At 41.1% G+C, this 27,889-nt stretch overlaps 1 protein-coding gene across 2 annotated transcripts; it reads right to left on the bottom strand.

Annotated features, from left to right (window-relative positions):
• Positions 1 to 27,875, bottom strand: LOC103176259 (uridine phosphorylase 1). 2 transcript variants are annotated; one of them, XM_007889691.2, is made up of 9 exons: positions 27,815 to 27,875; positions 27,398 to 27,498; positions 24,190 to 24,248; positions 14,442 to 14,556; positions 14,186 to 14,344; positions 12,896 to 13,010; positions 7,211 to 7,420; positions 4,451 to 4,597; positions 1 to 1,370 (listed from the first exon to the last, which is right to left on the bottom strand). In XM_007889691.2, exons 3-9 carry the CDS (start codon positions 24,231 to 24,233, stop codon positions 1,201 to 1,203), a joined length of 960 nt encoding a protein of 319 aa, XP_007887882.1. In that variant the 5' UTR covers positions 24,234 to 24,248; positions 27,398 to 27,498; positions 27,815 to 27,875; the 3' UTR covers positions 1 to 1,200. The 2 variants fall into 2 exon arrangements, with proteins under 2 accessions (XP_007887882.1, XP_007887884.1); XM_007889693.2 differs by lacking the exons at positions 27,398 to 27,498; positions 27,815 to 27,875 and adding an exon at positions 25,182 to 25,345.
• Between the last annotated feature and the right edge of the window lie 14 nt (positions 27,876 to 27,889).

Here is a 27,889-nt window from a genome sequence, read left to right as displayed (position 1 = left end):
TAAAGATAAAGCAAATTTTATTGAAACAGATGTCAAGCAGAATATCACCCAGAAAAGCCCTGACTTGTATCTTGTGTCTATAAACTGCATTAAAATCATTTTAATTGTGCAATCTACCTCAATAGGCTTCACACTGTATTCGTTTGTACATGAGTGAAATATATCTGTTTCACAACAATGCATCCACATACCATCAGCCATATCAACTACATTGCTGAACCTGGTAACAAAGAGGAACGAACAACAGGCATTTGGAAGTGCAAGTACTTCACAAGTTAAAAACACAGAATACAAAAAAGGAGAAACAGTATATTAAATACACAGGTAAGTAAATATGTATATGCATTTGATTGATTTTTTGATTAAATAGATTTGTTGAAAGATCAGTCAATAAAGTGCTTGTCAGAGAATAGGATACAGCATAATGCAAATGCTAGCTCATCTTCATTAAATCCCTGGTATCCCTTACAGATATGGAAACTCCTCCAGCTCGCTATTCCTGCTATCTTTCCTGAAACCCTGCTCCCATGTTAATTCTATTCACTTCCCTCATCCAGATTTAACCATGGGATTCCTACCGGATTATAAACCCCATCTGCCACCAGTGCCTCTAGTTTCACTATCCAAAGGCTTCAAGTATTTATACAATTGTATTCTTTGCACCTTAACCGTTCTGTCTGGTTGCCTAGTCCTTCTATGGAACGTTACCCTGCACGAGGGCTGCTATATACATGCAAGTTGTTGTTGTTGCTATCTGAGATGTTTCTGCTATTCTTGGTTCCTGCTATTTGCAGCGCTATACAATGTAAATTTGGATTTGTATTGATTTAGATAGATCCCCTCTTGTTTGGTTTGTTCCCATTTCCTAAAAACATCAGCCTTCCCCATCTCCTGAGCACCAACAAACCTGAACCTTATGCCTGTCCTCCCCATTCAAATCTAGTTTAAATTAAGCCCAATCGATGGCTTCATGTTTGACAAAAGTAACTTAGGTCCTAATCTACTTAAGTGTAAACTATCTTTCCTTATAATAACTTTATAAATAAAAATGTTCCCCAGTTATCAAGCCAGCAAGCTTACAGACAATCAAATCTGCAACCTTTGAAGCTACTTATTTATTTCAGCATGACATTTTGTCCAAGTGCAAATGTTAAATACCTGTACTTGAAAGATTTAAAAGTAAAGAAAATCGCTGGACCTTTAAACCCGGTTGGATAAATTCTGAGGCTCTAGAGCTTTTTTTAGCTGTTTCTTTATGAAACAAGTGACTAACTTCTGAGGTCTTATCTGATAGTCGTTCAGCACTTGGTGGGAGCTGGTGATCTGATCTCCCTTCAGTCTGTCCAGGAGGCACACACACACCACTGCACCTACATAGAAACAATAACGTGATAGATTTACTGAAAAATGTGATAGCATAGGTGAGAAACACAACAGCAAACAAATCCTTCATCCAAGCTGAAGCCCCATATTGAGCCCTCCACAATACAAAACCTGGTCCTGAATAGACACACTAGAATTACAATGGGAGTCACTTTAGCCAAAAGACCAGCTCAGCAATCTATGATGCCTGTTCAGCGCCCCAGGGCTACAACGATAGATGCACAATAGCTACCCAATGTGGTATCTTGCCCGTTGCGGTGATGTTGCTCAAACCATTAAGTAACGTAAGTGGAGCAAATTCCAGAATAACACCAGCCTCAGATTTTTAATAGATTTTTTTTATTGCTGAGTGAGGTTAGGCCTGCTCACCGCCATTAACCGAATCGGACCGAAACGTTCCACTTTGGGAATGAGTGCTGTTCCTGCAGGCAAACCCCAAACTCTTCTAGGTCCCAAATTATAATAATAATAAATTGGTCACTTCGATCCACGCCTATTTGTGGGACACTGCTGTGTGCAATTGGCTGCTGCACTTCACCCACAAATATACAGTCAATTTACTTTACAGTATATTCTGTGAAGCGTTTTGATAGATCTCGAAGACGTGATAAGACTTGATATCAAATGCAGGGATTATTATTACTATCAAAGGACAATGCAGACCTGAGCCATGTTGTCACGACCACCCGAGCAAGTCAGGGGTCCGGATCACTTCACTTGTACTTTATGGATTCTGTGAACGTAAAGCAGCACAGGATGGCAAGGAACAAGAGGCCTTGACTGCCTTCATCTCAGGGTAAAGGTGCCTTCACCTTGCTCCCTCCCTCCACCTTGTCCCCTCCTTGCCCACCTTCAAATCGGACCTGAAGATTTTCCTGTTTGACCACTCCTAAGGTCACCTATTCTCTTTGTCCAGCTGTGTGTCAAGCTCCGCCACTGTTAAGCGCTCTGAGATGCTACCCCTAGTGAAAGGCACGATATAAATGCAAGTTGTTGTTGTTCACCTCTCAGTATCAAGGTACCTTCACTTCTCAGGCTAAAGGAAAGATAGGTAAGCACACCACAAAATGCAAAGACTATAATAATAAAAATAATCCTTGCAATTGATACACCTCCTTATCACACTGTTGAGACGTCTCAAAGCGCTTCACAGGATATATTGTCAAGTGGATTGACTGTACATTTTGTGGGCAAAACGCGGCAGCCAATTGCGCACAGCAGTGTCTAAATTATTATTATTGCTAAATCATTATTTCTGATTATCAAACATTATTAAGTTAAAAATTATTTTGAAAATTACTACTATTATTTTAGAAATATTAATGTTACTTGCTAAAAAAAAGCTGCAAAGATTATTCCAACACCTCATATGCATTAGCTATTTGTTTTGTCTCTGTGCGAGGATTAATTGGCTAGAAACACCAATACTGAAATTCAGGTCCTATGGCACAGTCGCCCTAATTTAAATTACAAATCTGTCTGCATTCAGTAAGCCAGCTGACAGATGCAACGCAGTTGCAGCAGCAGCCTGTGGGTCTAGTTATTAACTCTTCGCTACATAGTGGTTCCATCTCACACGACTGATTTAGTGCAGTTAGGATTCTGCATGTGTGAAGAAACAATTTGTTTGCATGTTAAGTGCTGTGACTTTCACATCAATTGTTGCAAGCAGTGAAGCTACCCTGTTGATATTCTCAATCCATTTAAGACCCATTTATTTGGCTTACCTCTGCCAAATAAGAACAATAGTCTAACCCTTTAGGCTTTGGTTAAGACGCACCTATTTCTCTTTTTAATTTATACTTTCAATACTCCACATGATGGTGATAATGCTCACCACTAACTGGTTTAGATTACACAATAAATATCTTCATTACAAATCTTTATTTTCATCAATGTCAGGGAATGAGTTATCAAAATTACATTTTGCTTGTAACTTGCAGAACACTATACAATTACATATTATATAGCTACACGAACCTCCACTTCTCCTATTCCCTTCTAATTTATTCCTATATTCCCTTCATTGCTTTCACCTTCATGTATGCCCAAAGTTTCCTGTCAAGTATATTGGCGTATTTTGTTTCAAAAAGGGGTATTTAGTTTCAAGTCTCTTGTTAAGTTCAAGGCACAAAACGTTCACATTTTTCATGGCAACTGTCTTTCAGAATGGATTTGCTGCAGGTTGCACGATGCATTCTCTTTACCGGAAGAAATAATTCCTGCCTGAAATTGCCTTGTTTTAGAAACCAATGTTAAGATGAAGGAAGGAAAGTGCTTTGCGCTGAATTGTTCCTAAATGCAGCCTTCATTTTGAAGTTAGTTTTCCGTAAGAACGGTTCAAAAAAAATGGCTTCAAACAAATTAGACAATTTGCCAAATTCTGCTCCCAAATGCTAAGAAAAGAGAGTAAATCCAGACACAGATGGAGTCTTTCCTCCATAGTGTGTTCTCGTTCATGATATTAGTGGAAGGTGGTGAGTAAGTGAGTGATCATGTACTGTCAGGCCCTGGATGCCAGCTGTGAAGCACATCAGGATGGTGATCCCCTGATCTAAACCCAGTGATCACTATCAGATGTGTCAGTTCACTAAAGCCAGCTGCAGCGTACCCTTGAGTAAAGCAGGACAGGCGTTGTAAACTGCCCAACAAGGATGGTATTCTGTTCATACTGAACAGACCCAGATGTGGTGCAACTCTCCTATTTCAGTTCAGGAATTAAATTCCTGACTTTGTGCTTGATATTACCTTTTCAAAGTCAGGCAATTTAATCCAAACTTTGGGGAATACGTATGCCTTAATGAGGAAGTAAATTACATGTTCATCAATTATAAATGCCGCAGGCAAGTTTGAGATACAAATGTCAGGTGGTGTCTGGCTACTTTATTTCACGATTCCCACCCCCCATTCCTGCCCCCCACCGTCCATTGTGAAACACCTGTTGTATATGCTGTAAACTAAAGTGCTGCTGAAACCCATCTGGAATGAGAGCAATCAAATCCATCTTCTAAGAACTATCAGTACTCAAAGGACTTCCATGAGGAGTCTTGAACATGCAGCCAATTACCTTTCATACCACTTCGAATGCACATGGCTGCAAAAACAGAGGACTCCATCTCAATGTTGCGAACACCTGCTGCGTGGGCAGACTGTAAGTATTCCATCTTCTCCTCCTCTGTGTAAGTGCAGAAAGCACCATCCAGGCGAGCCTGGCCTGTAGGCATTAAACAACCTTGTTACTCCAGCAAAACAAAATCTGCACCAGAATATCTTTCATCAAGATTTGAAGAATGTAATAGACCTCGCTACATTTAAGAAAAGGGAAAGCCAGATGAAAAGACAGCCAAATGGATTGAAGTCTGGGGAAACACTGTTTCAGTGAGCGAGAAGTAAAAGTATGGAACAGGCTCCCTAGGGAGATGGTGGAAGCAGAAAGTACTGATTTTTTAAAAATCAAATGAAATAGATTTCCTTTAGGAAATAATATCTTGGGATGCAGTATGTATTTTGGGACATAACATGTGCATGCGACTGCCAGGGTGGTGGAAGGTGAACTGGATGGACCTTGTTCTTCTTTTATCTAGCAATTCTTGTGTTCTTATGTACTTAAGGTTTGAATCCCCAGTAAGTGTCACACTAGCAGGCCTCAGCAAGGAGAGCACACAAGGTACACACTTAATCTCAAGTTGGCTTGAGTTAGAAAGGTGAAAATCAACCACAGCTACCTATGTTGGTTGCTATTTGGAGAAGGCTACTGAAAGCTATGTGTTTGTAAATGGCAAGCATCAGGCTCTGCTACTATGCCCCCTGCTGCTGAATAGTCTGCAAACACCAACTGTCAAGTCTCACACATGAATAATAGTCGCTTGGCAAAGTGCTTGAGAGACCAGTGCCCATGGAATTGTAAACAGGTGGAAGGAAAAAGAAATCAGACACCGAGAGGAGAGGAGGAGAGGAGAAAGATGAAGCAGAAAATCAGCGGAATAAAGTAAAAGATGCAGGAAAAGAAAAACAAAATGGCATTTAAATTTATAATAATAATTATCCTCACGTTTAATATAGCGTCTTATCATGTCTTTGAGATGTCTCAACGCAATTCACAGAATATCCTACAAAGTGAATTGACTGTATATTTTGTGAGCGAAACGCGGCAGCCAATTGCGCACAGCAGTGTCCCACAAAGTCGTGGATTTTGTGACCAAATTATTATTATTTAACTTGACTCTACCAGTTTGAGAAGCACTTATAAATATATAATAAATTAAATGGATCTTTTCCGATGCTGTGCACCATACACACGCTTATTCCTGCAGGTGAGATATTAACTCATTCGGCTACAAATATACAGTCACTACACTTAGCAGTAAGATCCTGTGAAGTGCTTTGAGGTTTCTCAACAGTGTAATAAGGCTCTATACCAATGCAAGGATTACTATTATTATTATTACTACTATTATATTGACTCAGATTGAATCCATGAGTTTAGTTGATAATGTGTAGAAGAGACACCTACAGATCCAAACTGGCATGTTTAAATGATGGGTTCTGTGCGTGTCTGGGGTATAAATGACAATAAACAGCTATCTGCTGAGTGAAACACCAAGGTTAAAGTTCATGGTATTCAATCAAAGTGTGAAATTGTTCTCAAGGATTAAATTCTGTTGGATGCTGTTGTAAATTTATAAGGGAAAATGGCTACTGACATCTTAAATTATCTCCTTCTTTTCAAAATGTGAGGCCATCGTTAAACATCTTCAATGAGATGTATTTCCACTGTGAAATGGTGATAAGATTTCGTTCAGAGACAAGATCTGGAAACGCTCTTCACATACTCAGCCAGACAAACACTGTTTCTCTGGTGACAGAGTGCTATCTTTTAATTCAACCTTCTCCAATTATTCAATAGTTTCCCACTTTTCAGTGGATGAAACTTTGCAGGGTTCCACAAATCAATATTCACAAAGCTTGCAACTGATAGACTCTCCATAACGCCCCTTTTCCTCCATTTATCACTGCAGAGCCCTATGCAAGAAGTAGACAATCATTCTGTTGAAAGGTAAAATCTCAGATGATGGGTCTGTGTATGTCAAGACCTGACTGGAAGAGTGACAGCAGGCAGCTTGCACTCCCCCTTGTTTGCTCTGCTTTCTACAGTGATGTGTTCTACAAACACCATCTGAATGATCTGAACCTCACAACTGCCTACGGAAAAGCAGAATTCTTCATCCACACTTTGTTTCATCCAAGTTATCAAAAATACCAATGATTCCAATCTCTGGAATTGCTGCACGTAACATTATTACATAGAATTACATAAATGATAAGGCATGGAAACAGGTCAATCAGCCAACTAGTCCGTATCAGTGTTTATACTCTACACAAGCCCCCACCCCTCCTATTCCCCTCTGCTCTACCCCTTTATTCCCTTCTACCTCGTGAACACATTAAATACGTTGATGCTTTTTGCTTGAATCGCAGCTTCCGGCAGAGAAGCTTCCACATTCTCACTGTCTTCATTTATATCTGCTAGTGGCTGTCTTATATTTAGGCTCCCTTGTTTTGGACTGATCAACAAATGGAAACAATTTACCCATGTACGGCTACACTCTCTATTCAAATATCTACTCATTGCCATGCTTCACCCCTAACACAATTTCATAATTCTTAATCTGAGCTGTGGGAATGAGACCTGGGTTATCAGATAGAGGTGTACAGGAACAGCACCCAAGAAGGACTCATCTTAATTTGAACCTTATCCATTTCCAAAATCATTCCGCTGCATGCAAAAAAAAAGGTCAAAGGACTGCTCACCGATCACGTTTCTCACCTTCATAAAAATCTGATGTGCACATTGTGTCAGCGATCAGAGTGGGGAATTCATTGATTTCTTTGCTGCATTTCAGCAGCTCTTGACCCAGACATGTGTGCAGTTGTGTGCTGTGAATCATAGTTTTCCCCAATACATTCATCTCAAAGTATGGCTTGAAGGAAGCATCTAATGAGGTCCTGGTGATCACAACTGAACCTGGCTCCACCCCTGAAAAATAGAAAAGAGCCAATAAAGTAAAGCCCATTTATAAGTAACACTACTGTTATAACACATCTCAAAATGATAGAGTTTGAAGAAAAAATAGGAAACTTATGAATTGAAAATACACAATATTACATTTCTAAGATTCAAATCAACCCTCGACTTTTCTATAAAATACACACTTTACAGTGTGAAGCACTTTTGAGACATCTCGATGATGTGATAAGGCACTGTAACATATGCAAGGATTATTATTTTTCTTACACAAAATATATATTTATTAATAAATTATTATTAATTATTGATTTGATTTGGCTTCCTAGCTATTGAAATTGTGATGCAAGGAGCAGTGGATGTACCCTTTCCTGTTTGAAGCTTACTCCTCAAATGTCCTGTGGCTTTTTCCTGAGATGACCCTTTGAGGGTTCTTGCGCTTATGTTTCTTTCCCCCCTTCCCCACTCCAACCCCTCACCCCCATTTGTTTCTGTCCCTCTTCTCGAGTCCTCCTCCTCCACTGTGATTTATGCAACCCCAAAGAACATCAATCACTTAGGACCTAAAACAACACAACAAGATTCCATTTATAGAGCGCCTTTCACGTCGGGAGGACGTCCCAAGGCGCTACAGGAATCATCTGGAAAGACATCCACATAGAAATTATTAATTTACAAACTGAACAGATCAGCAAAAAAAAGGATTAGATTTATACTTTGAACTTCTATGATGAAAATTACAAGCTGTGATGGGGGATAAACCCTATCATTGCTTTTTATTGGTTATTGGTGTTCAACCTACACGCAAAGTGTGGAGTCCTGTAGCTCAATGGTTAGAGCACTCGCTTTGCAAGCGAGAGACCTGAGTTCAATTCCAGGCAGGTCAGGGCGAAACCTTGGGCAAGTTTCCTTACTCCACACAGAGCCTAATAATAATCCCTCCAAAACCAAAAACAATTATAAATTGGTCATTTTCAATCTACGACTGTTTGTGGGACATTGCTGTGCGCAATTGGCTGCCGCGTTCGTCCACAAATATACAGTCAATTCACTTTACATTGTGTTCTGTGAAACGCTTTGGGACGTCCTCCCGACGTGAAAAGCGCTATATCAAATGCAAGGATTATTATTATTATTATTAAAGGAGTGTATTGTTTGTTTTTCCTGTGTGTGAGTCGGTAAAAGGTTGCCACAATCAAGGGTGCTAACAAGGGTGGACTCCGATCAGGCTTGTTTGGACTACCAAACCTAAGTGATATTTGGGCACACGCTGATAGTCTGGCGAATCGACGTAACAAATCCTAGTAAGAGATCATTAATAAAATACTAATTTGGTCACTCAATCAACTTTTTGTGGGACACTGCTGTGCACAATTGGCTGCCGCGTTTCCTCCTCAAAACACACAGTCAATTCATTTTTCAGCGTTTCCTGTGAAGCGCTTTGAGATGTCTTGAAGACGTGATAAGGGGTTATATCAAGTGCAAATTATTACAAATATTATTAGTGTCCCAGGGTTTCAAAGGTAAAGTAATGGAGCTAGCACACTCCATTCCCTGGGCGGGCCACTTATGTCGAGATAAGATTAAACATAGAATTATTTTTCACTTTTATTGGCCGGATTTACATGTAGACATAAAGAAAATCTGTGCAGCTTGTCCCGATTGCCATCTGACCAGCCCAGCGAGTCACAAGTCGGACCCATTAAGGCCCTTACCGATCATTGATACCCCTTCCGAGCGAATTGGGGTTGTCCTTGTAGGACCCATGGAAATGGCAAGAATAGAATGATCTGTCATCTGTGTTACTCCATTCAGACAGATACAAATTCAATTTGGAATTTACACAGGACAGGGCTGTTGGAATTTCATTGCAACACCAAAGCAGAATGATCTGATCACTGAAGACAGCAAAAGGGTGTGCTTCAATATCAATTTCTTGTCACTGATATCAGGATGCACTTTGATGTTCTGAGAGTGACACGGAGTCAGAAAAATGTGAGTGTACAATATTTGAACTAACGGGATCTTGACATTGTTTCCGCTAGCACCGACCTCTACGTAGGTTAGGCTATTGCAGAGATCTGATTTAAATATCCTGCTGGTTGTACCAATAATACTAAGGTCAGTATTCACAGAAAGATTAACATTTTCTCTCTCCATCTTGATGCGTTTGGACATATTGTGATTTTTAAAAAAAAAAATGACAATGCAATCTGAGAAGCAAAAGGAATAATCCTGAAATATCATGTTTCCCAATGTGTTGCCATTTACAACAACAACTTGCACTTACGTAGCCCTCTCCATGCAGGGTAGCGTCTCAGAGCGCTTAACAGTGGTGGAACCTGATTCCGAGCCGGGGGGTTTGGTGGCCGTAAGCACGGTCGAAGAGGAAGGTTTTCAGGCGGGACTTGAAAGAGGAGAGAGGGGGGCAAGGTGGAGGGATTGAGGGAGAGTGTTCCAGAGTTTCACGATCTACGATGGTGGGGCTTAGGGTGCGAAGGACGAGCAGGAGGCCGGTGCCAGTCGATCAGAGATGCCGGGTGGTGGATTGGGGAGTAAGGAGGTCGGAGAGGTGGGGACGTGCCAAAGAGCAAAGGGATTTGAACATGAGAGTGAGTATCTTGAAGTCGATCTGTTCGGTGATGGGGAGCCAGTGGAGCCTGTCCAGAACTGGTGAGATGTGGGTACGGAGTGGGATGGTAGTGTGAGAGATTAGAGTGATCGAGGGTGGGTTGTTTGAGGAAGGGATTGATAACAGCGGTTTTCAGGGAGAGGAGAGAAACTGGCTGACCAGGTCTGCCAGCTTGGAGGAGAAGAAGGGGAGTTGAGGGACCAGCAGCTGGGTGCGGAGGGGGTTTTTAATTTTTGAGGCAAAGAAGCGTAGGATCTCTTCACACTTCACATGTGAGGATAGAGAGGGCTTGAGGGGGTGCACGGAGGATGTGATGAAAGGTGGAAAACAGGATCTTTGGATTGTTGTTTGCCTCCAGGATGACTTTGGAGTAAAAGTCAGTTTTGGCCTGTGAAAGGGAGAGGCGGTAGGTGTGGAGGTGCTCAAGCCACAGCTGGCGGTGAATCGTGAGGCCAGATTTCTGCCATCTGCCCAGGGGCATCCTGGTTTCTGTTTTGAGTGAGCAGAGATGACTGTTGGACCAGGGGCAGCAGGTGGGTTTGGACACAACCTTGGATTTCAGGGAATTGAAGGTTGTGGAGAGACGGTCATTCAGCAGCTTAATAGCTGCATCAGGATCACTGTGGGTAGAGGGCCAGAGGGAGAGGAGGTCCGAGGAAGAGAGGGCATTTATGAGGGATCCAGGGGGAAGCTTTTTATAGGGGAGGAAAAAAATGTGGAGGGCTTGGAAGAAGGGAGGCGATGCGGAAGGCGAGGGAGATGAGGAAGTGGTCTGAGATGGCCTTGTCTGTGATGGACACATCGGAAATGTCAAGGCCACGTGTGATGACGAGGTCGAGGGAGTGGCCGCAGTTGTGGGTCGGCGAGTCAATGTGGAGGGTGAGGTTTAGCGAGGAGAGGAGGGCAGTGAAATCCGAGGAGGTGGTGCAAGGGGAGTTTAGGTGGATGTTGAAATCACCCATTATGAGCAGGTGTTCAGGGCAGAGGGACAGGGATGAGTGGAGAGAGGCGATATCAGTGAGGAAAGAGCCAGGAGGTTTGGGGGTGCGGTAAACTAGGACGATTCTGAGTGAGAGAGAGGAGGGATGGTAGAGGGTGAGGTGTTCAAAGGAGGAGAAACAGCTAGAGGTGGATAGACCAAGGGAAGCTTGGGAAATGAGGGCCACCCCGCTGCCACGTTGGTTTACATTGCCACCTGTGATGTTTTGTGAATAACCTGTGTCCTGACGGCTTATCTGCACTGTCAGTGCACACTAAGCAAGTATCTGTTCATCTCATCAAAATGTAAACCTGCACAAACCAATTCCGCCGATGTGATTCTGCAACTACTCCCAAAAGGAGTCCTGTAACATATTTGTTAGAGCGCTCGACTCGCAAGCAAGAGGACCCGGATTCGATTCCTGGGCAGGGCAAAACCTTAGGCAAATTTCCATATTCATGCCTCTGTTTACCGAGCAGTAAGTAGGAAACTGGTTGTTAGTTGATTGGCATATGCTTTCTGGGGGTAATAATCCCTCCAAAAAAAAGATAAAGAATAACAGTAATTTGGTCACTCAATCCACAACTGTTTGTAGGACACTGCTGTACACTATTGGCTGCCGCGTTTCACCCACAAAATATACTGTCAATTCACTTTACAAGCGCTTTGAGACGTCTCAAAGACGTGAAAAGGCGCTCTATCAAATGCAAGAATTATTACTATTATTATAAATAACCCTGATTTTAAGAGCATCATCCTCACAGTCTCATTTCTTAATTGCTTTTTGTAAAACTGGTTGTTCGAACTATAGGTTCTCAGCCCACACGTGCAGCATGATTACAGATCCCCGCCATTTACACATCTCACAAACAGCAAGTGAATCACTGCGGCTAGAAAATGAAAGTTCAAGGTTCGAATATATGAGTTGCGTTGTTCAAAGCGCTTTGAGACGTCAAGAAGACGTGAAAAGCGTTATATCAAATGCAGGATTATTAATATTATTATTATTATTCATTCTGCTGCCATGAGGAGTTCACAGCTACTAAATAATTCCAGTAACATTCACATGGTTAGCTTGTCATCAGTGCTGTAGAATCCATCCCATAATGTAATCAGAGCAAGTCCCTACAGTCTCACTGGGTTCTGTGATATAAAAGGGTCATTGGTGAAAATGCCTCATATTCCCGGCTGACAAATATTGGCTTAAAATACGACAGCAGGTGGAATTTTCCAAAAAAAGTTTGAAATTGAGTTTTAATTTGTAAGGCAATTTTCCCAATTCCTTTTTTCCCCACAAAATTCCACTTAATCTTAAAGGTTTAAAACAGCGGTCTAGAACCTAAAGCTATGAGAAACGTTTGGCCTCAGTGGCATGAAATTCCACCTCCTCTAACCTGCGGGTCTATTTTGTCTTAAAATCTGAAAACCAGCACAATTATGGAAAAATCTTAAACCCAACCTTATTTTCAAAACTCGTTTGTTTTAAGTACTGCAGAAAACCTACTTCCAGATGGGCTTTAAGAACTTTCCACAGTCTAACAGAATCGTAAAATGTTAATACATAACCCAGGATAAGGCTAGAGTGAATTTCAAGCCTCTGATCATACTTTCGCTGGTCCCGATATGATTTCTTGTGTTTAGCAAGATAAAGATTGAGACACGTAGCCACTTTGGCCACCCAATGTCAGCACTCAAGCATTCAGTTACAGCACAGCCACATGTGGCCCCATTGAGGCTCTTCCTATAAAGAGACAACAGCCACTTGACTGCCTGTGCGATTCTACATCAGCAATTGGAAGGCTGATGATAGCGTGCAGGACTTGCTTAGGACATCCCACAAAGTGATCTGCTTCTCACTGTTGGGCTAATACTGTACCTATTCCACCTGAGGTTCCAATGCGAATGGCAGTGACATCAAAGCACTTGGCATGATACAGCAGCTTGATGAGTTCATGTAACATGATTGAGATTGATGGGATCCCCATCCCGTGCTGAAATGAAATAGAAATTCCCGATGTTAGTTACACTGAGCTGTTACTTACACTGATAGCATAGATACTTTACACATTTCTTATACTGGGACGTTACTTACACTGATACATTACTTACACTGACAACATAGATACTTACACTGTGACGTTACTTACACTGTGACATTACTTACACCAGCCTGGTCGAACTGGCAGCCCACGGGCCGCATCCGGCCCGGCGGGTGATTTTATCTGACCCGAGACCATTTCCAACCTTCCAACTTCCGCTCCCTCCCTCCCTGGTGAACGTTCTCCCATGGCAGTGGCAGGAGCCAGGCTGTCAGGAAGCCAAGCGCGTCTCTTACCAACAGCGTCCTTAGCAACTACCAGCTCCTGCCACTGCATATAGTGAACCGCGCGGCTGATTAGGAGAGAGAGGGAATTAGAGAGAAGAAGAGACAGAGTATGTGTGTGAGAGAGAGGTAAGAAAGGGGGTGTGAGAAAGAGATTGTGTGTGAGAGAGGGGAGAGTGAGAGATTGAGAGAGGGAGAGAACAGAGAGTGGGAGATTGAGAGAGGGTGATTGAGAGAGAGTTTGAGGGGATACAGAGCATGTGTGTGGGAGAGAGGGAGAGTGAGAGAGAGTAATTGAGAGTGTGTGAGAGAGAGGAGAATGATTGCAGTAGGAAGGTCGAGTGTGAGAAGGAAGCTTGCTTCATGTCCCCCCACCCCATCTGCCCCAGCATCGCCATTTTGCCCATATTCTTTGGAGTTCCATTCCTGGAGTCACTCCTGCTCGCTCCCTCCCCTCTTTCATGGCACGTCAAGACCCAAGTCCACACTTTCAGTCATCTTTTCCCCGCCCCATCCCACCTCTCTAGGCTCCCACCTACAGCTCAGGTGCCCAGCCAAGTGTTAAGATGTCTTTCCAACATGAAAAGGTGCTGTGTAAGTGTTGTTATGTTTCTGGAAAGAAAAAACAAAATTTTGGTTATGCGGTTCGCGGACCTTTCTCAAATAGAGAATCCGGTTCTTGGCAGCCAAAAGGTTGGACCGTCCTGACTTACACTAATAGATACTTATACTGTGATGTTACTTACAATAGTATAGATACATACACTGAGCTGTTATTTACACTGATAGCATATACTGTACATACAATGTGACATTACTTACACTGATAGCAATGATACTTACACTGACTGCTAGGACAGGCCCCACTTTATACATATTGTAACGATCAGTTCCTTCACAAATGTTGGGAATGTCATCCGTTGCATTTCCCAGGCCCAACATTTCAGCCATGTGCTGACTGAAAGCTTTCATTCGCCAGCGACTGCCTCCTACACATACAAACTGACACAAAGATTGAATAGGCAGATCAGTGCTTCCCCGAATGCTACAAAACTCATTAATTGAAATGTTGATAAAAAAAATCAATTCAATGTCTTACTTTGATATCTCCAAACATAGCAACAAAATCATGAGTGCTGGTCCCAAGGTCAAAATGATATAAAATATCTTCTTTCTGTGATACTAAATGACGATTTGATATATGCAAGCCATCTCTGCAAAGCAAAGGATTCAGACTACTGTGAAATTTCAGGACAGTGAGCGTGGCTCTTACTTTAATTATTTCATAAGAATTAGTGCTATTTCAACAGACTGAAAGACCTAGATGTTGTATTCAAATGATGTGTGAACATCCGTTGGACAATTTTGTTTTGGGTAGCCAGATGTCTAACACATGCAGAAACATCATCATGCTTAAGGGTATCCAAACCAGATTAAGAGTTCCATGGATTCCATTTATACATGAAAATTCCCGAGTTTGGAAAAGAATGGAATGTGTCCCTGGAGGGACTTATCCTGCTTATCTAGTTCCAGAGACTATAAGGTGCAGGTTTGCAACAAACACGGTTTGGGAACCCCAGAGTCTGCATTTGGGTGCTGCTAGAGTCTAACCAGCTAAAACCGCATAGCTTGTCTTTGCAGGCGCTCCCTGGAAAGCTTCCTACTGACCATGCTACCCATTAGCACTTTGGCTTGCAGAGTTAACAGGAACTGAGTGGGAAGAATGGCTGTCCACATCCTACTGATGAGCCAGCTGGCTTGGCTGTCATCAGCAGTAACCTACAGTACTGTAGACCCATATGGCACAGGAAACGGATTACTGAAAGCACTACAGAGGATTGGCTCAATTCTGACATTCCGTTGGCAAGCACGTCACCTTGAAGCCAATTCTGCTCCAAGGAGACCTCATATACCTCCCTCCAAAGGAGGCTAGTCACTAGTTGGTCATTTGATATTCAACAGGTTTGAGCCCTCACTAGGTGGATGGATGACAGGTACCAACCAATAAATCCCTGTGAGTTTCCTGGTTAATTTAACAATTAACACTGCTAATGAATTTAGCAATCTTATGACAATCAACTGGTCTCCAACTGGAGTGGAAGCAGAACTCCCCCGTCCCACCCCCTCCCACCACCACCCTACAACATCATGACCATGAAACACATTCCATTGGACTCTCAATTAGTGTGATACCAGCTTTACAATAGTACACACTTAACCACATTCCAACTATATGCATGTTCCCCCTAACTGTATCAGTGCTCCAATGTGAAAGTGAAACTGGCTGCAATGTCAGGAAAATGTCTATTCCTATTTAGGTAGATCTGTGAAAAGAAGACATGGGTATTAATTCTGGTCAGGGTTATGCATAGAGTTTTAATTGGAAATCCCAATCATAGTCAACATTATCCTATATAAATGACAAATGTAAATTGTTGTTGTTGTTGTGTTAGGGAAGCTGTTTGAAATTGTTGCTGAAGGAAGCAAGGATAATGGGTAGCATGAAATGAACTTGCAATACTAAACTCCTCTAATATATTAAACTTAGATAGCTGTGATACAGACCTTTATCTTTTTTTCATCCAATATATCCTTCCTACCACATGATATATTACAAGTATTTAATTTGGAAAACAACATTGATTCCAATGTGCTGTTGAATTTAGAGATCCTTATAGCTATTCAATACACCCAACTAGTCTCCTATCAAGCTAACTGATCTCAATGTTCTGTGTATGTGCAATTCTACTGTCTCCAGTGTAATGCCACAACTCATTTTGCACTATAGCATTTTGACACAGAAATTGATTGAGAGGCAAATTCAATCTTCTTTTATGTGTCCAGATGCTTTTTTAAGGGTGAATTACTGTCTTTTCAATGTGTATAATCAAGACATCAGGCCATTTTGGTGCACACTGAAACCCCAGTCACAAAGATTGCCTTTAAGCTCAATTATTCCCATGTTGTGTTCTCTGTAGTGCAGTAAGTGACGGTGTACTGCTTGTTGACTTCAAGCTGTTTTGCTGACTTTACAATGGAGGATGACTATTGTTACCAATGACATACTCAGATGGCGTAAATATTGGCTTTCCCAGGATTGATAGATATGTTATTGCTCTTATTTATTACTCAGTCATGCAGCTTGTCCCAGATTTAGATTTAATAAGCAAATACTCTATCGCCAACGCAATGAGTTGAAAGAGGATTTCAGCATGCCATGATCACATGAATAATGTATTACCTCTACCAGTGGAAGCGAGCAAAGTGCTTATTTTCTACACTGCCAGAGCTTTCAGTTCCCTGCCTAAAGTAATTTCTCAATCTCCTGCTGGTTGCTCAAGAAACATCTTGCTGTATCAGATACTAACATCCACACACTGTAGTAACAAAGGACACCCACTGTCAATGCTGAGCTTCTGTTCTGAGTTCCTTGAACTCCTGGCTCAGTTAGCGATAGCATTCTCGCCTCTGGGTCAAAAGGTTGTTGGTTCAACGTCAACATTGGGTCTTTAAATTCATGGGTTAGGCTGACACTCCAATGCAGTGTTGAGCATTGTTTGAGGTGCCTTCCTTCAGATGAAACATTAAAACCAGGTCCCATCTGCCAGTTTAGACGAACGTAAAAGGTCCTTGGCATCATTTGAAAAGGAAAAGGGAATTTATCTCGATAATCTCCTTGGCCAACAAGTGCTTTGCAAAGTTTGGCATTATATGTGTTATATCAAATACAAGGATTATTATAATACTAATTCTTACATTTGATATAGCGTCAGGAGGATGTCCCAAAGCGCTTCACAGGATACGGTAAAGTGTAGTAATTTTGTGATTTGTGGACGATCACAGCAGCCAATTTGCACGCAGAAATATTTAGAAGACACCCATGAAGTGAGTAGCCAATTTTATTTGGGGATGGTTGGCCAGGATATGCAGACACTAAGATTAATCTTTCTTGTTGTTCTGAAGAAGCTCGTTTCTCTTTTCAATTAGCGCCATAAGATCCACCTGACCAGTCAGGTAGGACCTCAGTTTAATGTCTCATTCAAAGGATGACACCTACATCAATGCAGCAGACTCCCAGCACTGTATTGAAGTGTCAGCTTGAACTAAATGAGTTTCAAGTTCCAAGATAGGGCTTGAACACTCAACCTCCTGACTCAGAGGCAAGAGTGCTAGCAACTGAGCCAGGCTGACACACAATGATTATTGCCTGTGACGAATGCACACATCTAGGGTACAGGAAGGGCTGCTACTATTGGCCATATGATGGTTTTGCAAAGCAAAAGATACAGAAACATGTGTACTTGCTGCAGATTCCTTAACAGTGCCCAAAACATATTTACCTTACAAATTCTAGGCAGGTAATCAGTCAGAACAACGAGAAAGATTAATCTTAGCGTCTGCGATCTGTTGGTAGTTTTGTTTATGAAGGAGTGCAGTCTTCCTTGAAGAGGTGTTGCAACAGCAAACACATAGCATCTATTTCATCACTAGGTCACATCCACATGGTATGAATATGTATTTTTGTCGAGATTTACATCTTTTCGTAAAAACAAACAGGAAACGGTTTATCAAAGGAAACTCAATTGCGATATTTCTTAACACTGACCATTAAATAAGATGTTAATGATATTTATATTTAGGAATGCTAGGAAATTAGCATTGCTCATTTTATATGATTATCAAGTGAAGACAAGTTGTAGATGTATGGTCGGTACCTATGCAACCACACCCAAGATGAGGTACAGTTTTATGGCAATAGAGGAGGAAACTGAAAGCCAAATTAACATGCCGGGACTTGAACTCGTATAGTCTAAACTGACACCCCAATGCAGTGCTGGGAATCTATTGCATTGTTGGAGGTGCTGTCCTTTGGATGAGACATTAAACCACGGTCCTGTCTGTCTGTTCAGGTGGATGTTAAAGATCCCACGGGACTATTTAAAAAGAAAAGGAAGCTTCTTCCTGTGTCCTAGCCAATAATCTCCCAGGAATTCATTTCAGGAATGTTTGTGAGACACTGCTGTGAGCAAATTGGGCTGTTGAGTTCACCTACAAGTACACAGTAAATCCTGTGAAGCACTTTGGGACATCCTCCTGATGTGACTAAACCAAATGCAAGGATTATTATTTTAGTATCGGTGTGCCAATGGTCAATTTGTTGAAATGCCAGTGGAGGGTCAGCTAGGACAGACACTCGCCAGCTGGAAACCTTCTCATATAACAATAGTGTAAGTACCGTTCTGGAGCTGTTAGAAGTTTAAACCCACTCACTGTTGGAAATAGGGAAGGGGAACATGTGTCAGATATTTCACATCGTTCACAATGTTAAGAAAAATATTGGAATTGTATTTATCAAAAAACATCAATTATGTTAAATATTTCACATCAAACTACCTAATGTTCTCTTCATGGTCAGATTTCTATCCTGTCTGACTTATAATGTTTGATGTATCAATTTAAAATCAGGAGGACAGAAATAACATTGGGTGATTAATTCACAAGTTAGATATGTACCCTCATGTTTTAGTTCAGTGCCGTTAAATGCAAAGTACTGCAACTAGGAAATAAAACTAGGAGACACCAGTACTCTGCGAATGAGCTGGAACGTGTTATGGAGGAATCTGAAAGGGACTCACTATGTTAGCACAGTTGAAGCAGCGTTAAACAAGGCAAATGGGTTGCTGGACTATAATAATAATAAATAATTATTGCATTTGATAAAGCACCTTATCACACCTTCAAGACGTCTCAAAGCACTTCACAGAATATACTGTAAAGTGAATTGACTATATTTTGTAAGTGAAATATGGCAGCCAATTGCACACAGCAGTGTCCCACAAACATTTGTGGATTGAGTGACCAATTTCTTTTAAAAAGGAATTATTACCCCTGGAAAAGTGATCTGCCATTTGACTTACAACTGGGTTCCTACTTACCGTTAGGTAAATAGAGGCGTGTGGAAACTTGCATGATATTTCGCCTGCGAGTTCTCTAACCACTGAGCTACAGGACTCCAGTTAAGCTCATCCCTAAAAGTTATGTTCAAGCTGTTTAATGCTCTGGTTAGGCCACTTCTTAAGCACTGTGTATAATTCTGGTCACTGTAATATAAGAGAGTTGCTGAAACCCCAGTGGAAGTCCAGAGGAGAGCCACGATGATGGTCCCTGATGTTAGAGGGATGAACTATAAGCTAGGGTTTTTTAGCCTTGAAAATATCAAACTGGTGGGGGACCTGAAATAAGCACAAAAGATTATTAATGGGATTGCGAAAGTAAATCCAGAGTAATGCTTTCTGATGTACTGTTTGCAGGATTTATTGTGGGCAAATTATCTATTGTCGTTACCTGCAAGTTATACACCCACTATACATAAAAGCAATTTTCTGTGAAGCATTTTGTGACACTTCAACATTGTAAGTACTATTTGAAATACAAGCATTATTTTTACTGTAGCACACTTTGAACATTTTTCACAGTTCTATAAAGTTACTGTAAGATAAATTAACTTTAACTGATCACTTTTACCCAGAATAGGTATCAGTATCATCTTGTGATATACACTAAGTAGTTAATACAATAACTCTTTCATTCACATTAACATGCTCTTATCCATTGTTTTAGATCCCAATTCTTCGTAATTTTCATAAAACGTGCCTTTTTTTTCTCTTGGAAAGTTCACACAAAGAGTTGAGAAAATGTAAAATGCCCTTTCCCAGAAATACACAGAAGCAGAATTAATTGATTTAAGGTTAAAGGAAAGATAAGACACTTGCAAAGTCAGGGCGTTAGGGGAAGCGCAGGGAAAGGGATAAGAAATATACAAAGACTGCCGAGATGTAATAAATAGGGACGCAAATTTCATGGACTAAATGCCCCACTCGTTTTCCTATCATTGCTCTCTCCAATTTGTGTCTACATTACACTGTGAGGACCCCATCGCAAAGACCTCTCCCCTATAGTGCTGTGAATGCATTGAAATCACATTTCGCTCAATTTACATCAGATCATCTCAATAAGACTTAATCTTTACTGTTATAAACCTTTGTTATCAAATGTTACTGCATTATCGGTGGCAAAAATTGCCTACATAACATTCACTTCACATTAATTATTTTGTTATTATAATTATTTACATTATTTTTAGTTCATATTGGGTTTCAAGATGGTCTTTTATGGTGAAAGGTGTTATCTGCAGTTCGATATCTCTCTCATTAAGTAGCTTGTTTGAAGTAAGAACAAGGATTCTTTCAATTAAAATCTGGCCTCACCTTTATTGGGTAGTACTTTTGTACCACTGTAACTAAAGCCTCCTCCACTCCATTAAAAGTCCAAAACCTATGAAATTTACAAGTGTAGAGCTCAGTTGTAATGCACTTCTATATAACAAAAGTTTGCTTCTGGTGAAAATGGAGTTTGGACCTCATTCTGTGCACATACATAGCTAACCAGCACATACACAGTTAACCATTCTTTGGGCAGCTTATCCTCTAGAAAATAGCTAACTTCCAGGTCATCGGGTCACTGGAGTTGATCATTTTAATAATCCTTAAAAATAATCCTTATATTTGGTGTCATGGCTTTCTCCTCAGGAGGTCTTCTCAAAGCGCTTTACAGGATATACTGTGAAATGTAGTGACTGTTTACCTTGGCTTCCTGTCCACTAAAAGAAGCTGATTTCCAAATCCTTAGTCACAATCGGACCACAATGAATACAGAATCCAGCTATCTCGGGCCCAATATAACATGGATTGGGATTTTATGCACCTCAACTACCACCTTACAATGGGCTCTACCACATTTTATAAACACAACAGCAACAACAAGTAAATTACATTAATCTAGAACCTTTCACGTCGTAATGACGTCCCAAGGCACTGGACAGTTAAGGGTTTGCACGCAAGCTGGGGGCTAGAATACTGGGGCATTTGGGGGGGATATCAACTTGGTCAAGGGTGTCAGCCAAATGTGTATGCTGAGACTAGGAGTGGGATACATCAATTATGTAGAAATTAGACAAACTTATGAAAATAAACAATTTGGGCTCTTGGTTGCTTTGTTGCCTTCTTAAAGTTTGATAATACAGTATTATAATAATAATCCTTTAATTTGATATAGCACCTTATCACATCATTGAGATGTCTCAAAACCCTTCATAGCATTTTATTGTAAAGTGTAATGACTGTGTACGTGGGACTGCATACTCAGCGCTTTGAGAATCCTCCTGACGTGAAATGCAATTTGATGTTGTTGTTGTGTTTTTGTAGATAAACCAGACAGCTAATTTGCACATGGCAGTGTTTCACAAACAGCTATGAAGTCATTGAACAAATTTATCTGCTGGACTGTTGGCTAGGACCAAGGAGAAATTCACTTTTCTTTTCAAGTAGTTTGGGCTCTTTAACATCCACTTGAACACATCCCCATTACTGTATTGGAGTGTCAGTCTCGGCTGTGAGTTCAACGTGGGGCTTGAACTCACAACCTTCTGACTCCAAAGTGAAAGTGCTACCAACTGCGCCAAGCTGACACTTGATAGTATTGATAGTTATAAAAAATGATTAAACACAAAGATATTTGTATGCGACTACAACTACAATGAATATACACTTCGTATACACACCAATTACCTGTGAAATGCTTTTAGACATCTTGTAATTATAGGCACTGTGCAAATGCAAGCTCTATTTTTGTAATAAATGGGATCACATTTTTTAAAAAATAAATCTATTTTGAGGAAGCGTGACAGCCATTTGTAAGTTGTCGTAAAACTTGCCATCCGCCAGCACAGTAGTGAATGGTTGTTAACAGGACTGAACAAACAGGGGCTTTATTTCCTTTTAGGTTTTGTTTTGTTCTACATTCTTTTCTTTGGTTTGCAAAACTCACACTGGGATTGGGGCAGGCAATTATTCAGTCTACCATAGTCTGTCTCTAAGATGCCCTAGAGATTTGTACTGTGTTCTCCCATCTGGTAGTTTTGATAATTTGTCCCCCCAGTTCTTCCCGTGCATTGTCCCATCAGCTCAAGTCTGGCCTTCTATGTTTGATCTTTTCTCAGCTGGACCCTACTTTCGGTGGGGTACAAATCTTTAGCTTCACAAGACACACACTCTATGCATCAAAGTGGGGGTTTCCACGTGCTTAATACAAGCAGCAACCAACCTTAAGTTACCCAACTAATATGACAGCAGTTTAAGCTTCTCAATCTCTATAAGACATTGTCGGAGGTTCCATCCTTCGGATAAGATGTTAAAGCAAGGTCCCGTCTGCCTGTTCAGATGGATGTTAAAGACCCCATGGCTCTATTTGAAAAGAGAAGAGAGTTTCTCACGGTTTCCTGGCCAAAAATCCCCCAAATAAAATTGGTCACTCCCTCCAAGTCTGCTTGTCAGACATTACTGTACACAACTGGCTGCTTGCCATGTTTCTCTCACAAAATGCACTTTGCAGTAAATCCAACGAAGCACTTTGAGACCTCTCGACAATGTGGATAAGGCGCAATATCAAATGCAAGAATTATTATTATTAATAATAGATATGGCTTATCTGCATTTCAATTTGGCAGTTTGTTTGCTTTGTGCGCAACAAAGATTAGTTAGCTATAGAATAAAGCTAACAATGTTGTCGTGTTTTGCTTACCCTGCTGTTCAAACCGCCTATATAACACCCGCCACCCCCCCGCCTGCCCAGACGCCGAATTTCAGTGAATTAATCATCTTGGCTGGTGCTGGCAGGGGTTTGGCAGGTTCTGCAGATGAAAATGCATCACCTCAATGAGACAACCATTAGTAGCTATGGATGAGTGTGGGGGAGGGGCGGAGGGGGAAATCTGCTGACACTGAATGTGGTCGCATGCTGATAAGATTGTGTGTCACACTGCAGAAGCATCTATGTGGCCTATTAGTGATGTGTTTTAACACCACCTTGCTCAACACGCTGTCTGCAACACAATGCAGGCTTAATTTGTCTGTTACTGTTCCAAATAATTCATAGTCTGGTTATGATTCACGGATAGGTCAACATAGAAGAAAGGAAATTGGCTCCGTCATTTTGCAATGTTGCAGAGAGTAACGCAAATGGCAACAAGCCCAGATGAGTAATTAAAAGAGACAACGAACTGTATTCAGCAAGCATTTGAAAATATACAAACAGATTCTCGATGGTTGAGTAAGCTCAGCTCTGCCAAATTGCAAGCGTCAACCAGCATTCCGAAACTCATCGACAACGACAAAAATTGCATGTTATTAGGAACACATTGGCACACACACACACACAGAAAGGGAAGGTGAACAGATTAGATTTAATAGCTTTATATAGCGAGCAGGGAAGATACAGAATGGATTGCACAGGGAGAGGATGGAGGCAGTTTGTCAGCAAATTCAAGAGAGAATTAGCTAGCTATTTGGCTACAAAATCAATAATTGCAGCGGTGTGGGATCACTTTTACTTTAGTTGGGAATGCTTTTTTCACACAGATTCATCAACACCTAAACAGGCCACTCGGCCCAATTAATCAGTGTTGGTGTTTATACTCTATATGACCTCCCCTGCCCAATCCCCTCTCCCTGTCTCTTTCCTATACCCTTTTAAAAATCATGTACATTTCTACATCATAGGTACAGATAATAAGAAACACTAATTGACACTGTCTAGGTGGTTCTAAGAATAAAATAATCAACGTTAATCCCGATTCTTCCCCCACTACTGACTCCCAAAAAACATTGCCCACAGGATAGAACCCAAATCGTTTACTGGATGCTGAAAATGAGCCGTAGAAGCATAGGAACCTACTGATGACTTTAAAAATATGACACATTGAAACGAACAGTAATTCTTAGATGTCTTACTTGGAAGACGTGGGCTTTTCATCGTTAGTCTGTTTGTACTCCATTTTGTGATCTAAAACCTTTCAAAGGAAAGAAACACACTGTAAGTTTAGAGCAGCAATATCATTATAACTATAGGTTAGCACATTCAATGTAGCAATTAACTTGGTTTATATGTGACTGGAACGAATGTGGAACAACAATGTTTTATTCATAGTAACATAGTTTTAGGGAGACCATTGATCTATTTAATCTACCCATCCAACATCACATTAGATTCTTTCAATTCTTTCCAATAACTTTGAATCTAGTTTCTAGGAATGTGTCTAGGTCCCTTTTGAAACCCACTGATGTAACTATTCCAGGAGCGATTACAAAATATACTGCCTGGATTTAAAATTCCTTCTTCTGCTCAAGTCACCCTTCACTCACAAGATACATTTGTTCTCTTCTTTCACAACTTTTCTCTTCAGTCACAACCAATGCCACGTTTATTTTGGAAGACACTTCAGAACTGCTTTAATACAACTGGTTCTGAAGTACCAGCCTTTTCCCTTCTGGTTACTCTCAGAGACAAAATCTAAAGCAGTACTGGGGAACAAGCCACTTACATTTACCACTCAAATTTAAAAAAATCAATTTGTTTTCATAAAAGCCCATCCAAAGTGTCTCCTCTATAGTCTGTTTAATGTCCATCCCATTCATCCTTGACTGCCCAGAGCTTTGAACCTCTTCCGATGTGAAAGACGCTATGCAAATGTAATTTGTTGTCATTGTATTTACTGATGCATCATAACTAAAATGTCCTGTATAGAAACCTTTACATTCTACATACATATTTGTGAGCAGGCATTATACAGTGGGAATTAGAGCAGGCATTATACAGTGGGAATTCCCACTGCTGACGATTGCCAGTCTACCCTATCTGCTTCGATCTCCAAAGAAAACATGAAGCAGAGTTGTGATGCTAGAAGGAGAAAAAAAATTAGTTGTGTGCCTGTGCACAAGATTACCAGATTTGCAATCTACTCAAGTAGCACTTGGTAATGTTGTCTCAGTGTTCCGGTGTAGGAAGACTACAGAGACAGATACAGGCAAAGAGTGAAGCCAAAGCAGAGAGAGATAGGAAGTTGGTGAGCATCACAAAAGTTAAGGATACATCAGTAAGAGGGAGAAAAGTCAGAGAAATAGAGAAAGCCACGGAAAAATGGGTTGGGCACAGTATGGTATTACAATAGAACCCCATTATATCACAAGTTCACTTACAGCACAAAAGGAAAATGGATATCATTCACTGCGCATGTGCACAGCTGGTTGACTCCACACTAAAAATGCTGTGCTCTGTACAGTTTATATATAAATTTAAATACACACTTTACACTATATTCTGTGAAGCGCTTTGAGACGTCTCAACGACGTGATAAGGCGATATATCAAATGTAAGGATTATTATTAATGCAGAAATGCTGAACAGCTGACAAAGGCCATTAGAAGACAGTTTGAGATTTCATAGACCCAAACAACCATCGTACACTGTCCAGAGCCTTGGGACGTCCTCCTGACCTGAAAGGCGCAATACAAATGTAATCTTGTTGTTGGTGGTGTATATTCTGTGAAGCGCTCTGAGACGTCTAGAAGACGTGAAAAGCGCTATATCAAATGCAAGGAGTATTATTATTATAAAGAAGTAATTCTTTGATCACTCAAAACTCCTATATAAATACATTAAACTCCTGATAATTCAACCCTGTCTTAACTTGTCACTGCGACTTAAGACATCATGCTATCAATTCCCTGGCAGCATTTTTTTATATACTGAATTTATACATGTGCCTAATTCTCCACTCCAGATAACTTGTCACTGAGCCCTTTTCCCTTGGCGTGACGTGTTAACAGACGTTTAAAGTAATTTCTCCCTAATTGTTTTCTATTGAAAATGACTGGAAAGTTTTTTTGGGGCACGTATTGAAAAGCTTAATGTTATAAATTCAAGTTGAAGTTTGATATAAAAGGAGTATATAACTTCTGGACCACATAACTACGAGTACATAGGTTCAAAATATATAGGACTATTCTGCAATAACAAGTTACTGATGGTGCATTTTTCGCTTTCGTTTAAATCTTGTAGTTAAAGAATGGGCTCAGATTATTATAATAATTATCATTGCATTTAATATAGTATCTTATCAAGTCATTGAGATGTCTCAGAGCGTGTCACAGGATATACTATAAAGTGGATTGACTGTGTATTTTGTGGGTGAAATGCAGCAGCCAATGTCCCACAAACAGCCACACACAGGGGATCTTTAAAGTCCACCCAAACTGATTTAACATAGCTTCCAAAGGATGGCATCCCCGACAATGCAACACATGCCCAGTACTGCTTTGGAGTCATTTGCACACTGCACTTTTCACCCACAAAATACACAGTCAATTCTGTTTCCAGTATATTCGGTGAAGCGCTTTGAGAAGTCTGGAAGACCTGATAGGGCTCTATATCATATCAAATGATATGGCATATCGGAGTCCTGTAGCGGAGTCCTGTAGCTCAGTGGTTAGAGCACTCGCTTTGCAAGTGAGAGACCTGAGTTCAATTCCAGGCAGGTCAGGGCGAAACCTTGGGCAAGTTTCCTTACTCCACACAGAGCCTAATAATAATCCCTCCAAAAAACCAAAAACAATAATTAAATTGGTCATTTTCAATCTACGACTGTTTGTGGGACATTGCTGTGCGCAATTGGCTGCCGCGTTCGCCCACAAATATACAGTCAATTCACTTTACAGTGTGTTCTGTGAAGCGCTTTGGGACGTCCTCCCGACGTGAAAAGCGCTATACCAAATGCAAGGATTATTATTATTATTATTATTATAAATGCAAGGATTATTATCTATATCTTAGACTTGGAGCCCGAGTCCACAATCTTCTGCTAGAGGCGAGATCGCTACCGCTGCTCTAGGCTGACATTACTTGCAGTCGGGTGTCTGATCTTGGTAAATTGCTATTCCCTACCCACAGAAACCACATTCCCTCCGCCGCCTTGCAATATGCCAAAACTGAACAGCAAAAAAAAAAGAACCACCACACTTTGCCCATCGATCCCTTCCTTCCTGATAACAGCAAGCCCCATCTGTGTGGAGCCAGCCAGCTGTGTTGAGTATCTGTGAAGCAGGTCAGGGTTAGCACACTGATCTCTCCATTCACAGCTCTCACACTCTCTCTCACACTCACCTGGTGCTCACAGCCCAGCCCAGCTCCTCACACAAACAGCTGTCTGTCTGCAGCCCCAACACCACAGGGAGAGGACTTTCTCAAACAGCAAGAACAAGGGCCTGGTTAAGAGAGAGAGAGGGAGGGAGGTGGTGGGTAGGAGTGTGGATGAATCAGCAGAGGGAAAAAAGAGAGAAAGGTGCACAAGGAGAGAGGGTGAAGGAGAGAGAGAAGACAGAGAGAGAGAGAGAAAGAGAGAGAGTGAAAAGTGCACAAGGAGAAGGAGTGGGAAGAGAGAGAGAGAGAGAGAGAGGGAAGGAGAGAAGGGGTGGGGGAGAGAGATAAAGAACGAAGAAAGATCACAAGAAAGTCCACAAGAAGAGAGAAAGGAAAGAGCAGAGAGCGTGGGAAAGCGTGGCCAGAGCTGCTCTCGCTGACCCTCGGGGTTTGACGTTCATGTGTTTAGACGACATTCAGGATCTGAAACCAGGAAGGCAGGAAAAGAAAAGAAGG

This window comes from Callorhinchus milii, unplaced genomic scaffold, assembly GCF_018977255.1.
Source record: "Callorhinchus milii isolate IMCB2004 unplaced genomic scaffold, IMCB_Cmil_1.0 Scaffold2, whole genome shotgun sequence".
Lineage (NCBI taxonomy): Eukaryota > Metazoa > Chordata > Chondrichthyes > Chimaeriformes > Callorhinchidae > Callorhinchus > Callorhinchus milii.
The sequence above is the reverse complement of the archived record's forward strand: the minus strand, read 5'-3'. Positions and strand labels throughout refer to the sequence as shown.

Bases quoted from the DNA above. Each gene is read 5' to 3' on its own strand.
- LOC103176259 (XM_007889691.2), bottom strand. From the start codon at position 24,233: ATGGAGTACAAACAGACTAACGATGAAAAGCCCACGTCTTCCAA. The intron at 14,345-14,441 runs GTAAGACATTGA...TCTTTGTGTCAG, and splicing joins CTATGTTTGGAGATATCAAA to TTTGTATGTGTAGGAGGCAG. The intron at 7,421-12,895 runs GTACAGTATTAG...TCTATTTTTCAG, and splicing joins TGGAACCTCAGGTGGAATAG to GGGTGGAGCCAGGTTCAGTT.